A 16,466-nucleotide genomic window follows, 5' to 3' on the forward strand; every position below is an offset into this window, starting at 1 on the left:
CAGTGGCCAATATTTGGACATGATTTAGACAACAATAAATAAACTACCAAATGTGCTAAAGGTCTCAACAAACTGATACATAAATTTCAGTAAATTATTAAGGCTCTATTTTAACCTTAAATATATTTCAGACATCTAATAAACATATCAGTGGTTAACAATACAGCCTTTTATGCCTGTTATGGTGTTTACACACTCTGCGTATCTGTTTGTAGAGCAAGCCAGTGGTTTATGCCAGCGATTAGGCAAAACATGTGAGAGACCTAAAAAAGCAGTCCAGTGGGATGAAGATGCTTGGGAAATTGCCAAAGAATCTCTTTATATGATCAAGAAGCTTGGAGCTGGTCAGTTTGGTGAGGTCTGGTTAGGTGAGTGTGTATGATTCTAGAGGCATTATTGCTTCCTTTTTGCATCATCAGAGCTTTCTGTTTCCTACCATACCTGCTGTTCCCTTCCATGCATACAGTTTACTTCTTCTCTCTCTCTCTCTCTCTCTCTCTCTCTCTCTCTCTCTCTCTCTCTCTCTCTCTCTCTCTCTCTCTCTCTTTCTTTCTTTCTTTCTTTAGCAATGTATAACAAGACAACTAAAGTTGCAGTGAAAACCCTAAAGCCAGGCAGCATGTCGGTTGAGGCATTTCTGCAGGAGGCTAACTTGATGAAAACGCTACGGCATGACCGTCTTGTCCGCCTTTACGCTGTGGTCACCAAAACAGAGCCCCTCTATATCATCACTGAATTCATGTCTAATGGTATACACTAGGAGTTTTATCTATTTTCAACAATGAAAAGACAGGGCTGAGAGAAAATAAGCCATTTTCAATCACAAATGTATATCAAATAGCAATTTTTAAAACATTACTTTATTCAACTCGATGATTAGATATCCAGTGGACCAGACTTTCCAACAAGCTTTCAATCTTTGGTCTATTGTAGCGGAGTAAAAAGCACACACTGTTTCAAAGCAGCTATGCACCTATTCAAATTAGCAAACTATTATTATTTCTCAAATGAACAACAACAAATAGTTTAGCAGATTTAAATGTTTTTTTTTTAGATGTCTTACATCCGGGCAGATCAGCAATCTATTATAATGTCCATTCAAGACCAAGAAGATTTTCTTTTTTTTATTTAACACTGGGTTCTAAGCACTTTAACAATGTTTGAATTCTCTCTTCCTTGCTGTCAGGGAGCTTGTTGGACTTTCTGAAAAGTACCCCAGGCAGAAAAATACAACTGCCTAAACTGATTGACTTTGGAGCACAAGTATGTATTATTGTATACACACACCAAGTCAAATGACATTAAATAGCCGTATTCTACATACAGTAGAGCGGTTTATAACAGGTGTTTTATATTCTCAGAATGACATAAATATTTTAAGAGAACTGAGACTTTCTGTGAAGCATGGTGTGTGTAATCAGGCAAAAGCAGAACTTCTGTGTTCAGCATCACTAGGAGCGATATAATGGAAACTGGTTTGTTGTTTTTGTGCCTCAGATTGCAGAAGGAATGGCGTACATTGAAAAGAAGAACTACATTCACAGAGACTTGAGAGCTGCAAATGTCCTTGTCAGTGAAAGCCTGCTATGTAAGATTGCTGACTTTGGCCTGGCTAGGGTCATTGAGGACAATGAATATTCAGCCAGAGAAGGTATAGACGAATAGAACCATTTTATATCCCACAACAATGGCTTTGGGTTAGTGGGTGTCATTGCTGCCTCATAGCTCCACTATCTGAGTTTCTGTGAGTGTGCGGGTTTCTTCCAGTTCTCCGGTAGGAGGGCTAATTACACAAACTTGATCCTAGGGGTACAATGAATGAATGAATGAATGAACAAATGAATGAATGAATGAATGAATGAACTCAATGGTAGTGTTTCAGAGCAGCCCATTTCATAAAGTTTGATAGTTTGTACAACAGATTAAAATCACTTAAATTTCCAATAATAAAACAATTTAAATCACACTGTCTGGTGTCACTTAGATGAGGATGGATTCGCTTTTGATTCTGGTACTTCTCAAGGATTCTTCCTAATATTCCAAGGATTTTTTTTTTTTTCATTTTTTTTTTTTTTGCCACCGTTACATCTGGCTTGCTCATTGCAGATAAATGTAAAATTCATAATTTATCCTGAATTTATATAGTTCTGTAAAGCTGCTTTGTGACAATGTCCATTGTCAAGCCAAATTCTATACATTTAAAATAGAACTGAATTATATTGTGTGTTTTCACCTTCATTTATTACTCAGTATTGTTTTCTTTTATTTAGGTGCTAAATTCCCCATTAAGTGGACTGCACCAGAAGCTATAAACTATGGTTCATTCACCATCAAATCAGATATGTGGTCATTTGGCATCCTGCTCTATGAGATTGTCACCTATGGAAAAATCCCCTACACAGGTTAGTGTAACTCCATTCCCTAACCACTTCCCTAATCCACCCATGACAGGTTGCTTGAGTCATATAAGAATGTTAGTATATAGTATATATGCTGTATATATATGTGTAATATATGTAATACCAGTTTTAATTACATTTTTACCTTTATAAAACTTTTTGAAGTGCCTCCTGTCCTATTCATTTTGGTGTTTTCCCTTCTCTTACACACCCATTACAAATCAACAAGGACTGTTAATTAGCTAATTTATTGAATTTGATGTATTATGAGCAGAAAACACCAAAAATAGCCAGGAAATAGCCAGAAGCTAAACTCTGCTCCTGAGGTAAGACTACAGAGCAGTGTTTGCTGCCCTCTAGTGGCAAAAATAATCATGCTTAATAGTTTTATACATGTATCCAGTTTGTGGTGTTGAATTTGGGTCATTACGTGTAACTTAACTGTAGAGAAAATCCACACATTTTGGACAACAACAACAAAAAACATTTTAAAATAGTGTTCCTGGGATTTTGCCACCCAACCACAGGTTTGAGCAATGGAGAAGTGATGGCACGAGTGCAGCGTGGTTATCGCATGCAGTCTCCTGATACCTGCCCATCTGAACTGTATGAGATCATGATTTCATGCTGGAAAGCCAAACCCGAAGAGCGGCCCACGTTTGACTACATGCAGAGCTTGCTGGAGGACTATTATACAGCCACAGAGGGCCAGTACCAGAGCCAGCCATGATGGAAGATCAAAAACATCCAAGAGCATTATAAAGAATTTTATTATTTACAGATACAAGCACCACACCATGTGAGAGCAACTTTGCCAAGGATAGAAAGAAGAAATCATAAAATGCACAAAGAAATAAGGAACTACCCTCCTCTGTGCTGAAGGAAGGCCTGGTCATCTCATCATTCAGCAAAGAAAGAAAGAAATACTTTATTTTGGCTTTTTTCCGGTTTGTTGGTGACCAACATTAACATTTGTGTGAGAAGGTAAAAATAAATCAGTCCACCAATAGATGTTACTAGCTGGAAATGTTCAAACAAAAGTGCTCAGGGGCTCAGCCTACAGCTCCAATTTAAGACTACAATCACTGGCCACTTTAATAGGAACACTTGAATAGTACCGCTCAACATTATCTGGTCAGCCAGTCATATGGCACTAGAACAGTCCATAAATTCATGCAGATACTCATTAAGAGTTTCAGTTAATGTTAACATCAAACATGATAGTTTGGGAAAATGTGATCGTATTGACTTGACCTGGTCTTTGGTGCCAGACAGGCTGCTCACATGTTTAGATGGACAGGCCACAACAAAAAGGGATCAAATCCTGATTCAAATAGAAATCTGAGGCTACAGTTTGTATTGGAACACTGACCTTTTTTCCAGGTTTCAACACACTGCCTCATATGACCTACACTCAAATGTTTTTTCTGCTCACCATGGTTGTAAACAGAGGCTATTCAAGCTACCTGAGCCTTCCTGTCAACTCAAACCATCATAGTACACAAAAGGTATTTCTGACAAATGTACAGATTCACCACATAACGTGGCCAGTGAGTGTAGTATAGAAAAAGGATTTCCAAATGGTAATTACTATTTACTTCTGAAAATAAAACCCTTTGTAAATACTTTGTCTCAGCTATTAAATTTAAAAAGCTTGGAGGTGCTTATTATACAGAGTGTTTGGAAAAACACCAGCATTAAGCATAAATTAATTATTAACACCAAAATGTGTCTACGGTGGAACACAAGTGGAGCCCATTTACTATAGACTGTAAGATGTAACAATCATGTATTAAACTGCTGTAATGACAAATGGTAATCACTGCGTATATTTAATGGTATATATGAAACTTTCATATTCACCAATTCAGAATTTTACTCCCAGAATGCGAGATTGAGGTAAAAACTATTTATTATACAAATAAAAAATAAAAAAAAAATGCAATAAAACTAGACACCTGTTAAAAAAAAAGACAGACTTGATCAGTTAGGCTTTTTCCTCAATGATGCTGTAGTGCGGACAGATTTTCTGATTGTGCGGCAGAGATTTCCTGAGGATGGGGATGACATGGTTTCTTTGATGTTGACCAGCAGTCCACGCTTTGGACGAGATTGTCCTACAGAATCATGGGTTAGCTTGGCCAGATCCTCCTTTAACCCATGTAGCTCCAGCGCCCGTTCGGTGAGCTCCCTCTGCAAATGCTCAGTTTCTTGCTCCTGTTGAAAGGATAACTAAGGTGTTAAAAGGTGAACACAGCTTTGGGTGTGTTCTTGTTCAAGGACAAGTGTTCACATACCTGATAGTTGAGCCTATTCTGTAAACTTTTAACCACCTCTAGTTTCTCCATGTAGCTCTCTCCTGCTTCCTGCAGAGTCTCGTTCAACTCGTGGATCCGTTTCTCAAGTGATACGATCAACTAGAAAAAGAGGGCAAGTAATTAGATTGTGTGTAATCATTTAGTGTTGTGTGCTGTCAGAACTAAAGACAAGTGACTGATGGAAAAACCACCGGCCCCGTTATGCCATGTTCCCTACATGGTTTGCGACCACTTATTCCGTTTTAAGGAAGGGTCACAACAAATCAATATTTACTCTAACTAAATCACCATCATCTTATGTATAAGCTGCACCCACATACACAAGGCACGAGGACTAACTGCAGGGTTTGATTAGAAAAACAGGCAATCATATACCATTGTCTTCAGTCACAAGATCTCAAAATAACTTGAGTGGTATGGTAAAGAGTTTTCCCACCACCTGAGAGAATATGTGGTGATGAATGTTCATCACTCCAGTACAGTTCCAGACTGGGGTAGAATCTGTAAGTAGTGAAGGAGTTCTGGTATCTTACCACAACAGACATTCTTTTTACTGGTCACATCTTCGGTCAGGTTTGGAATGCATAGGTCCACTACTCAAATTAAGGGTCATCAAGCCAAGTCTTAAGAATGGGACTTAAATCAGAATATATGCACCAGTAATATACTCTACCTCTTGTTTTTCTGCACAGACCTGTTCCACAGCACATTTCTCCTTGTATAGAAGCTTGAATCTCTCAGAATCTAAAAGAAAATGCAAAGTTGACATCTCACGTTCAGGCATTGAAAAGAAACACCCATACCTATACCAACCCGTCTCCTCTGTGCTTGGTTTCACGGGGTCAGTCTGTGTTGAGCTTTCCTGCTGAAACACTGATGCAGAACCCTGTTGCTTCAGTTCCAATTCTTTCACATGCTTCTCGAGCTCCTAATTGAACAGGAAACAGGTCCTTAATGAGAAAGTACAAAATAATAATTCAGTAATTGTTTTTTTTTTTAAATTCAGTACACAGACACCTTGGCTCGGTCCTGCTCAGCGGTGAACTCATCCAGCGGGACGTATTCTTCTTCTAGCCGTTCCAGAGCACACTGGTAGGCATGCTCCTTCAGCGCCTCTTTATACATCTCAAAAGTGCTGTCCATTTTCTCCTCATAGCTCTCCTTCAAATCTGCCATCTGTCGACTGAAAATCAGGCAATCAGTTGTGAACTCACTTATAATTAGATTTATCATAATTGCAACAATGAAAGAAAAATACAGGTCTCTAGATATTTTTCTGCCCCAATTGAGTTATGCAAGACTGCACTTGGTAGACGTCATGTCAAGTTTAGAAAAAGTGCCAATGAAACAGCCATCTACTCACCACATAGGTGCACCATTCTAATGCCAAGTAATTGCTATTTAGGTTGGTACTATTGCTTTTCACGGAATTAAGTTGTATTAAGATACCTACTGTTAGTTTAGTTAAAACACATTTGTTATCATTTATTTACTATCCGTTTTATTTGAATGCTTGCTTTCAGGTTTGATTTTCACTTAAAAACCTAGTTTCTATTACCTGCAAATGTAAATTTAGGAATTTCTCACTGTAGATCAATAAATCTTACATTCAAATTAACTTGTTTTTCTTGCACAATTTCATTTCAAATATCGGTGCAACTTAATCATTTATAAACCAAATATGAGTACAGACACCTGTGGCATTCTTCCATCTCCATGATTTGCTGCATCATGGCATCACCCATCTCTCTGCGGATCTGAATCTCCTGCAGCAGATTTTTCTTGCGCTCAGCCAATAGTTTCGCTCGAAGACTCTCGACCAAATTCAACAGTTCCTGCAGACACAACCATCTTGGTGAACAAGCCTTATTTATCCTTTAAATGTGAAAAAAAAAAAAAAAGCATTTTGACTAATATTTGTTTAAGCAAATATAATATAAAATATATACACGAGAGAGAGAGAGAGAGAGAGAGAGAGAGAGAGAGAGATCATGCTGCATTATAACAGCTGGGGTTACAGAGTTACATATATTACCTCCTGTGGTAATATCGACATATCTGCCTCTTCATCACCATCCAGCAGCTCCTCCTCTGATAAGTACTCATCCACTGCCTGGCTGTCAAGCACCCCATTGTTCAGCAAAGGCTTTCCATCTCGACCAAGCAGGCGTGGTGCTAGAGACTCCAGAGAGCGAGGTTTAATCACCTGAACCACCTGACAGGTAAAAAGGTTATTATTCCATCTTCACATAATTTCCAGTAAGCTTTCTATCTTTCTAAAAAATGTTTCCCTCCAAAACTAGGTAGAGATTTATAAAAATGACAGCTTTATAAAAATGATATTTTCACTGTAGCAGTACCTCTTTGGCCACAGCAGAGAATTTCATGACATGGAGAGTTTCATCATAAGTTGAAGCACACTGATTGATGTTCACAATCATGGAGGCCCTTCCACGACCACAAAACACTCCCTGGAAGAGACGGGTCAGCTTGCTTTCACGAAAAGGAATGTAGTTATTCTTTACCCTAGAAAAGGCAGATAAAGATTAACAGGTAAAGGGGAAAAATAAAATAATCATTGCACTAAAAGAAGGAAACCTTGTTATTACAGGACACATAGTACCTTAAATGACAAGTCTACTCCCTGCATCAGTTCTTGGAAACGGTAGTATATAGAAAATCATGACAGTTTTTGCTAACAGCAATTTGCCAACTTTAACCTTTTTTACCTGTACACTGGTCCACCTAGTTTTTTTTTTTTATTGGCAAAAGTCTGAGAAATAGTTAGGATTCTGTTGGCTTTCAGTGAGACTTTTTACCTTCTTTTGGGATAACCTAGTATCTTCTGATTTTATATGTGTTTGAACAAATACGTGAAGCCTCTGAGAGCAGAAATAGATTTGATTTTACAATTGACTTTTTTTTTTTTTTTATTTATACACACGAGAAATATATGATATGCTACAAATCCCTAGAAGTCCCAAGTATCTACTTTCATATGAGCCAGTAACCACCACAGGTGTGCAAACAAGACAAAGAAATTGAATTCTGAATAGGGACACCACCAAAACAGGCACAAAAATACGACAAATAATTTGGTGAAGAGTTAAACTTAAATGAATACTTTCACATTAAACCCTGCAATGCACCCTGAAATTTGAGAATGTCCCTCATGGCAACACAAACACAGACTGAACAGATAACCAACAGTTACTTAACTAGACAAGACAACTAGTAAAGCAAGAAACAAAACAAACAAACAAACAAACAAAACAAACAAAAAAAGTCAAAATCTCATGCAAGACGGTGCAATCCAAGACCCAGGGATGGGACCCACTACTGTAGTACATTTGAATTGAACAATGCTGGCTGAAACACGAGACTTATTGCAATCAATCATACTGATCTATTGTCAAAGCCATTTCCTTTAGCAGGACATCTATACCTGTCACCTTGGTTGTTACGGAGCCCAGCAATGCACTTTCCCAGGATCAGCAAGGAATTATTAATGTTTCCAGCCTCCTTCAGACGCTCCCCAAATGTTTTTGTCTTGTTGCATCGCTCCGAACCAGCCAAGTCACACAGAGAAAGCCTAAAAAAGGGGAAGATCTGTCTTTTGCCATTCTCAGTCAAATTATAAGTGTTTTATATATTATTAAAGTAAAAAAAAAAACCTTACTCTGATATTCCCTGGACATCAGATCCATCAATGCGCATAAGCTTAATGGAAAAGATGCTATGGCTACAGACAAAACACAGTACTTATAAAACTGTTTTAAAAACAAAACAAAACAAAAAAAAAACAAGGAACTAGGAAACATGGTGTTGAAAAATTACAAGAGAATATTAAGAAGTGACTTACCTTCTGCTGGAGGACTGGTTCATTTTGGTGGCAGCAGCACTGCGATTCTTATTCCCTACTCTTAGAACTTTAGATGCCTCTTCTGCACTCTGTATATTAACCCACCTCAGATCTACAACATACAGAGGATTGTTGTACTGGCATAGTTACATCAGTTGTTTCATACTAGCTGAATAAATAGTAAAACACATTTCTACAACTTTTTTCAGCTTAGTCCAAAATCCCTCTTTATTTAGATATAATAGAAAGTAAGTGTATGAAAAGTAAATAAACTACTGCCCCTTGTGGTTAAACATTGCTATAGAATGATTTGTTGGTCTCACAAGTGGTTGTACAGGACGATAAAGCAACGTCACCTCTAACGTAGGAATTTCCAGCACTGTCCTCACACACACGCAGTGCAGCACGTCTTTTCGTCCTGTTAGATAGTGCAGGCTGCAGCAGGTCATACACTTGCTCGTTGTAGATCTCGTAGTAAGCAACCCACAGCGAATACACATACTGCACATCGTCGACAACTCCCTCTGCACTGTCCACTGGGAGACAGGAAAAAGATACATTTAAAAAGCATTCAAAAAGGGTCAGAGCATTTGTGATAATGCAGTGTTACCGGTCTGATCATAAGAAACTCCAGAAAAAGAGAGACTGTTGATGGAAGATGAAGAGGAGCTCCGACTTCTGCTGGTTCTGGAAGACTCAGAGTCCTAAAAACACAAAAAGATCTTTAATAATCCATCTTCAAATTAAATGCAAGGTCAGTGCACACAGTAAACTTGTACAGGGCAAAAAACATGTACACATTTTATTATCCAGTCATGGGGCTTTTGATTTGGTACCTCTTTCAACATACTGAAGAGTGCAGTCTTGGCAGATCTCTCCATTCTGATCTGATCAGGATCTAGTTTCTGCACATCAGAGTTCAAGTACGGTCTCAGGTCCATCTGATCATATAGCCGCCTACTGATGTGCCTGAAAACAGTGTCAAGGGCACGTGGCAAAATACCTGGGTCTTTTGGGGAGCCTGTGCTCACACAAACACACAAACACACACCAACAGCTGTAAAAAAATATGAACTAGCTTCAAGTCTTGTACATAATAGCAAGTATGCAGTAACACACAGGCAAACACTGACAATTAACGAAATACAGAACCAAAGAAGGAAAAGGAACCAGTTCTCATTATGTGGTGCCTGAAGGACATGCTTAGATTAAATTGCACACTTTATCTTTAATCCCACGTCAAAGGCAAGTAATTTATTTGCTGCTGTGATTGTTCAAACGAATGTAATAAATTTTATACTATTTCAGCATCAGTGTGACAGCATTAACTTTAGTTAACAAATACATCTGCCTCGTTTACTGTAAGTGACTTTTATTCAGCATGTGTTCCCACGATCCCAACAGATCTGTTATCAAAAATACAACAATTTCAGACAAATTAAGCCTTTCAAAACCTACCGAAACCTTGTTACTGTATTTAGTAATCCACCACATGTCTATCTAGTATCACCAACATTACAGTGCAGTTGTCCATGCCTTGTATGGTGTGCGTCTTCCCAGCATTAGTTACTCCATAGCTGAACACCAGTGCATTTTTGCCATACAGAAAGTCCTGCACTTGCGACCTGATTGTTCCATCGAAGAACTCCGCTTGAGTCGACTCTGGCCCAAAAATCTAAATAATAAACATACAATTTCATAAAACTGTATGGAGTAGGTCATAAGAAAAAGGTATAAATGTCTAGAAGCTAAAAAAGGTACCAGGTACTACCTTGGTGAAGGTGAACTTGTGCACCTGTTGTCCAATGCCTTTTTCACTGCACTTCATGGTAGCAGAGCCTTTCGGGGCATGAAGCGTGGCTGTCTCTGCATTCTCAAACACTACACAACCCTGAAGAAGGCAATACAAAGCATCAGCAGTTTTGCTCTAACCTATTTTACACTGAGAACCAGCAGAAACATGGACTGTTTGTAGGGTCCAGAGGACTGGTTTGAAAATCAGCAATTAAAACAAGAAGGGACAGCAGACACAAACCTGGTCCTCATTGTTGTTGAGCTCCTCCTTACTGAAAGGACGAACTCGGAGAAAAACTCGAAGCTGCTGCTCACATCCATCAACAGACTCATTCTGTAAACACCCACACAATGTAAACTCACCTTTACTATTACATGCAATGGAGGATTTAGTGGCATCCTCAGTACCTGTGAAGTGATGGAAGAAAGTCCAGAAAGTTCTGGTAATGCAATGTGGTGAGGATCGTACGCTGTCGACTCCATGGCCACCAGAACCGTGCCATCATGAGTCAGGTCAATAGTTGTTGCCATGACTGTGATAGAAAACAAATAATACACTTATCTCAGAAATGATTGCCCATGGTTGTTATGTGCTTATCAAATTCTGTCAGAAACCACCTAAAACCAACAAACCTCTTTAGCTCAAAACTCATCTACTGGTGATAACTTGCCTTTGTTTAAAGTAGTGAGAAGAATTCAACACACTGGTCCATTGAGTAAAACAGCTTTATCCACTTTCAGTGATGAGACAAAACCCTGCCCCAAAATGCCACCTAGCCAATTATAGGTGAGTTGCAAAAAACAGCCCTCCAATCAGAGCTGAGCATTAATCAGGTTCATGCGTGAGAAGGTTGCAAATATCAGACTTATTCTTTGTAATACTGAATTATTTCAAGATGAAGCTAATAAAGCTTACTTATTAAAAATACAAAGTCCAATGCATCTAAGGTAAATAATAATTCTAATAATTTATGCAGCAGCTTGGCTAACAGATGAGAGGTCTACAGCATGCGTCAGGCCCATTTAACAGGCAGGTGAGTCTATGTAAAATTACTATGGATTAGAGACTACATAAGCCTATAGAATTGCTGTCAGACCAATATATGGCAAAAAATGTATTCAATCATATAAATAGAAAAAGATTGCAATTGCATTTGGAACAGGATTTTTCCCCTCATAGTACATTTTTACCTATATAGATATTAGATTTTATTTATTTATTTTATTTTAGCTTGGATTGATTTATAGTGTATTAAATTGTTAATTTAATATTATTTATTAGATAAAAAAACTTTGAATCAATAAACAATTTATTCATTTGAATAAATGAAACTGTATTCTATAAATATTTTTTATTATACACTCACAGATCACTTTATTAGTACACCTATTTTCATATCTTATTTATATTCAATTCTATATCTAATCTGATCATCAGCTGTGCAGTGCATACAGTCATGCAGATACGGCCAATCAACTTTGTAGTCTTCACAACCCTCAGAATGGGGAAAAGCAATTTTGGTGATTTTGATTGTCATGATTGTTGGTGCCAGATGGGCTGGTTTGTATATTTATTTAACCACTGATTTCTTGGGATTTTCAAACACAGCAGCCTCTATGGTTTGCTCAGAATGGTACAATAAATGAAAACATCCAGTAAGAGTCAGTTTTGTGGATGGAATAACTTGTACAATTGTAATGAGCAGAATAGCATCTCAGAATGCACAAGACATCAAACATTGGTGTGGACAGCTAAAGACTGGAAAAATGCAGCCTGGTCTAATGAGTCTTGATTTCTGCTCAGCCACACCGATGGTAGAGTCAGAATATGACAGCCACAGCACCCACCATGAGCCCAAACTGCCTTTCAACATTTCAACATGGCACACTTTGGACCTGTTAATACCAATCACCACTTGAACAGCCTATTTGAGTATTGTTACTGGCCATGTGCATCCCTTCATGGCCACAATTTACCCATTTCTAATAGCTACTTCCAGCATGATAATGCACCATGCTTAATGCCAATGAGTTCAGTTCATAAAACCAGTAGAACACTTTCAGGATGTGATTGAAGGAACTGTGATGTAATCTGGTCAACATGAAGCTGAATCTCAAACGTTTCTTACATCTTGTGGAACCCAAGCCACAAAGAATTGAGGCTGTTTGGAGAGCAGCGGGAGGCCCTACTCAGAATTAGGTATTCCTAATAAAGTGGTCATTCATTCATTTTCTACCGCTTATCCAAACTATTCTCGGGGTCACAGGGAGCCTGGCATCAGGCATCATTGGGCATCAAGGCAGGATACACCCTGGACAGAGTGCCAACCCATCACAGGGCACACACACTCATTTACTCATGCAATCACACACTGCTAAAGTGCTCATTTTGTATTATATTAATTTAGCATATTAAACATTGGAACACTAAAGGGCTACCCATTTTATCCCTTACAGATTTTATGTCAATATTCTGTTCATATAATGACCATGATTTCTGCAAAATCGCCTAAATCATACAAAACTGCCTATGGTTGTTATAGTTCCTCAATGGCTATTAGTACAACATTTGTAGTTTGACCGTGTATGGCTGCATCTGCCTCTGGACATTTCAGTTGGTGAATTTCTAGTAGTCTTCTTCAATGATTTCAAACTCATGTCCACCAGTACAGCTGCATGCATACTGAAATTCATCTGCCAAGATGGTCCTCAAGGTTACAGCAAAACTGAGAAAGTAAACTAGAAGAAATCTATTTTATGCAAGCATTGGGAAAAGTGCAAGCTTGTGCTTCCATCATGTTGAAAGAATCAAATACTCTGCCCACTTTTTTTTTTTTTTTTTAAACACAAATCAGACAAGTTGTGCTTGAACACAGACCAAAGAAGACCACAGCATGTTATCAAATTTCTTTTAATGTGCAGACATGAATAGTACAGTGTTCATTCTGACCATTTAAACCAGCTTATGCATCTGCGATGGTAACCTCAACTTCAACACCAGGCTCAATGCTGATGCTGGTAATCTGCTTTACAATCTCAGATGGGCTGTGAAGGTCGATGAGACGTTTGTGGATCCTCATCTGAAACCTATCCCAGGTCTTGGAACCCTCTCCACAAGGAGTCTTGCGGGTGGTGATGCGCAGAGTCTGAAATTGAAAAAGCGCCTGGATTACAGCATAGAACAGGTATTCTAACCCTTCACTGCAATACACACAAGTTTTTATTAAAAAAAATAAATAAGTCCTTGAGCTGATAATTCCCAGGATACACATCAGAACATTAAAGACTTTCCAAAATAACTGTGCCAACTACATACAGCAGCACATGGTCATTCCCAGTTGATAGTTGCTTGCTGGACAAAATGGCTTGACCATTCCTTTTCACTTGAAAAACCAGAGAAATGACTTCCTTTAAAACAACCTGGATTATACTTTTCTGAATCCCACCAGTGGCAACACTACAGTTGTCAGACTCAAATGCTGCATGGAGCAAGAGCACCTCTACATGGTCAGTGTTTATATAATCTCATGCACTTTCAATAGTACATATTAACACACAATTAGCTCATCATTCTGTTTCGTTTGCAGTGTGTGTAACGTTTTCATTGTATGATTAGACAATTACCTAGTAGACTTCACATTTCACCAAACACATGAAAAGCCAAAGTTCTCGTTTTGAGAATTCCTGTTGCTGTATTATTTACCTTAGTGGGCATGCGCACAGGTCCTTTCACCTTAAGGCTCTTCTCCTTGGCACCACGGATCAGATCAGCACAGACTGTTGAAGGTGCAACAGGTTCATATTAGTGAAAAAACATAAGGCAAATCCTAAGCTTGGACAGAGGCGCTGGCTCAGAATAGCGTATAATTTGTAATTCAGCCATTGAATCATTTTAATTTAGGATGTCCTCATTGCCATAGGATGATAAAAAGGAAAGGCATACTGGATTACTAACCTTTTTCAAGAGACTTGACATTACGGCTGGTGAGGGTGATCCGGATGCGGTGAATGGCCACCTCGGGCTCAACGGGAGCTTTGCCAGTGTCTTTGAATGCCTGCAAGTTAGACAACCATCAGTGAGGGTACTTTGTAAGAAGTAAATCTGGAACCTTATTGTTACAGTTTATTTCAATTTACACAACTGAGCAATTGAGGGTTAAGGGCCTTGTTCAGTGACAGCTTTGTGGACCTGGGATTCAAACCCATGACCTTCCGGTCAGTATTCCAACACCTTAGCCACTGAGCTACCACATGTCATGGTACACATTTCATGTGTAGACTTAAAAACCAAAAAAAAAAAAAAAAAAGGCCAAAGCCACTGAAAAAGGTGACCTGGCAAGTCAGTCTAACAAAGTTTGAAGGCAATTCAGCCCTGAATTAATGAGAATGCAGGAAGGTGACCCAAAGCATACAGTGTGCATTATGGGCTGATTTAATGTGCAAGTGCGTAAACATACATTACACAAACTAGTCACTCACATGGTTAGTTTATATGCAACGTGAAACTATTCAGCCCAAATATATAGATAGATAGATAGATAGATAGATAGATAGATAGATAGATAGATAGATAGATCAATTAATCATCAATAACATCCAAGTTTACTTAAAAAAACAAGCTAACCAGCTAACACGTGGTTCACGCGCACAGAAAAACAACTAAATTACAGAATAATCTGACTAACTTCGACGCGGCGAAATAAAAATCTATCAGAGAAAAATCTTTTAAAACATTTACCATGATTAGGTATTCCTGACCGACTTATTCGTACAGTTAAAAAAGCGAACAGCGGTGAGCCAGGAAGCACAAAACACACAGAGTGCTCTGTTCACGGAGAAAGGAAGGCTTAAGGGCCTGCTCAACGGCTTATATACAACATCCGGGTACTGCGCGACGTCTACGTCCCTTCATAACCAACCAATAGAAAGAGCAAATATAAGGCGGGAGTGGAGCGCGTGAACGGATTGGCTGATATGACAAATGATTGACAGCGTCTCCGCCCATTGACGTCAGCGTCCAGAAGCAGGACAGAGGGTCAGTGGGTTCACTGGGAGCTTCAGGATGTGTGTTCACTGTTAGTCCAGTGTCGACTGCCATGTTGTGTATCACTGCAGATATAAGCAGAGATACTATACCGAGTTTATACAACCATTCACCTGAACGTACTTTTCTCACAAGTGAACAATTATTAGCAAATGATAAATATATAAAAACAATAAAGGCTGCAAACTTCAAGTAAACAATATAAAACAGGTAACAATGCATCTCTGGACAATAATCTAATCAAAGAGCAAAATAAGATCATCATAGCTATACCATACTATGTGTACTTAGAATCGTCACAGATTTATAAAAGCCACAAAAAAAAGGCATTTAGAAAAAAAATACAGAATAATCATAGTGTAGTTTATTTAATACAAAGCAATAAGATGCATTTAGGTTCTGCTCCATTTGGAATTAGTAAAGAAAAAGATAGCATAAAAGGCTTTATTTATCACACGATCGACATTGGGACAAGGAAACGTATAAATAACAGCACTTTTAATAACTTTTATGTTTTTTGTTTTTTAAAGAAAAAAAAGGAGGATAAAATCGACGGCATGTCGTACGGTTCGTCGATGAGCAGAGAGGGAAATGGCTGACGACGTAAACGATATACAGGTTGATATGCTGTACACAGATGAGTCTTTCAGAGCAGCCTCAGGCACGCTCACTTTTATAGATAATACATCATCATATCAGTGATTTCAGGAGAGGACGGAAACATTTTGTCCCATAAACCATTTCAGTCTCTGGATACTCTAGTTCTAAGCACCGAATCTCCAACAGAGACAAGGGTCGACACAAGCAATTTCCGAAAACACCAAAAATACTCATATTCCCTGTAAACGAGGAAAAAGAGGAATATTTTGGACTGTTCGGCTCAGTTCCCTGGTATCAAAAACGAGCATGCTGCATTCAAAAATCAGAGACTGCATTCAGATCTTTAAAACACACAACTACGGAAAACATCTAATGGATACAAGATAATGTAGTGCATCCTGTAAAAATATTGTATAAATGCAAATACTAACATTATTTTATTTGAATGC

The 16,466-nt window shown here is 38.4% G+C and overlaps 3 protein-coding genes and 1 non-coding gene across 4 annotated transcripts in view; 1 reads left to right on the forward strand and 3 right to left on the reverse strand.

Annotated features, from left to right (window-relative positions):
• The window catches only part of LOC132848471 (tyrosine-protein kinase Lyn-like), an 11,664-nt gene extending 7,452 nt beyond the window's left edge, over positions 1 to 4,212 (forward strand). Inside the window, exons 8-13 of the mRNA XM_060874195.1 lie at positions 216 to 368; positions 567 to 749; positions 1,187 to 1,263; positions 1,498 to 1,651; positions 2,271 to 2,402; positions 2,927 to 4,212. Of these exons, the coding sequence (XP_060730178.1) occupies positions 216 to 368; positions 567 to 749; positions 1,187 to 1,263; positions 1,498 to 1,651; positions 2,271 to 2,402; positions 2,927 to 3,129 (902 nt within the window). The 3' untranslated portion in view covers positions 3,130 to 4,212. The remainder of the gene's footprint in view (positions 1 to 215; positions 369 to 566; positions 750 to 1,186; positions 1,264 to 1,497; positions 1,652 to 2,270; positions 2,403 to 2,926) is intronic.
• A 143-nt stretch (positions 4,213 to 4,355) lies between these two features.
• zgc:56231 (uncharacterized protein LOC406257 homolog) lies at positions 4,356 to 11,122 on the reverse strand. Its single transcript, XM_060874194.1, has 19 exons — positions 11,007 to 11,122; positions 10,782 to 10,906; positions 10,615 to 10,707; positions 10,351 to 10,470; positions 10,116 to 10,254; positions 9,416 to 9,600; positions 9,190 to 9,283; positions 8,936 to 9,115; positions 8,580 to 8,691; positions 8,397 to 8,459; positions 8,163 to 8,309; positions 7,078 to 7,243; positions 6,753 to 6,932; positions 6,413 to 6,552; positions 5,735 to 5,900; positions 5,531 to 5,645; positions 5,391 to 5,461; positions 4,697 to 4,816; positions 4,356 to 4,616 (listed from the first exon to the last, which is right to left on the reverse strand). Exons 2-19 carry the CDS (start codon positions 10,902 to 10,904, stop codon positions 4,383 to 4,385), a joined length of 2,448 nt encoding a protein of 815 aa, XP_060730177.1. The 5' UTR covers positions 10,905 to 10,906; positions 11,007 to 11,122; the 3' UTR covers positions 4,356 to 4,382.
• A 2,146-nt stretch (positions 11,123 to 13,268) lies between these two features.
• rps20 (ribosomal protein S20) lies at positions 13,269 to 15,267 on the reverse strand. Its single transcript, XM_060873430.1, has 4 exons — positions 15,112 to 15,267; positions 14,329 to 14,428; positions 14,077 to 14,150; positions 13,269 to 13,519 (listed from the first exon to the last, which is right to left on the reverse strand). Exons 1-4 carry the CDS (start codon positions 15,112 to 15,114, stop codon positions 13,337 to 13,339), a joined length of 360 nt encoding a protein of 119 aa, XP_060729413.1. The 5' UTR covers positions 15,115 to 15,267; the 3' UTR covers positions 13,269 to 13,336.
• On the reverse strand, positions 14,218 to 14,290 carry LOC132849328 (small nucleolar RNA U54). Its single transcript, XR_009648871.1, has one exon. It is a non-coding gene; the product is annotated as a small nucleolar RNA U54 (small nucleolar RNA).
• Positions 15,268 to 16,466: the final 1,199 nt, after the last annotated feature.

The sequence above is a fragment of the Tachysurus vachellii genome, chromosome 7, assembly GCF_030014155.1.
Source record: "Tachysurus vachellii isolate PV-2020 chromosome 7, HZAU_Pvac_v1, whole genome shotgun sequence".
NCBI classification, from domain to species: Eukaryota; Metazoa; Chordata; class Actinopteri; order Siluriformes; family Bagridae; genus Tachysurus; species Tachysurus vachellii.

Bases quoted from the DNA above. Each gene is read 5' to 3' on its own strand.
- zgc:56231 (XM_060874194.1), bottom strand. From the start codon at position 10,904: ATGGCAACAACTATTGACCTGACTCATGATGGCACGGTTCTGGTGGCC. The intron at 9,284-9,415 runs GTACCAAATCAA...TTGTGTTTTTAG, and splicing joins TCTTCAGTATGTTGAAAGAG to GACTCTGAGTCTTCCAGAAC. The intron at 5,901-6,412 runs GTGTCTGTACTC...CCTGATTTTCAG, and splicing joins GAGATGGAAGAATGCCACAG to TCGACAGATGGCAGATTTGA.
- rps20 (XM_060873430.1), bottom strand. The intron at 14,151-14,328 runs GTTAGTAATCCA...CACCTTCAACAG, and splicing joins TGTCAAGTCTCTTGAAAAAG to TCTGTGCTGATCTGATCCGT. The intron at 13,520-14,076 runs GTAAATAATACA...TTTCAATTTCAG, and splicing joins CTGTGCGCATGCCCACTAAG to ACTCTGCGCATCACCACCCG.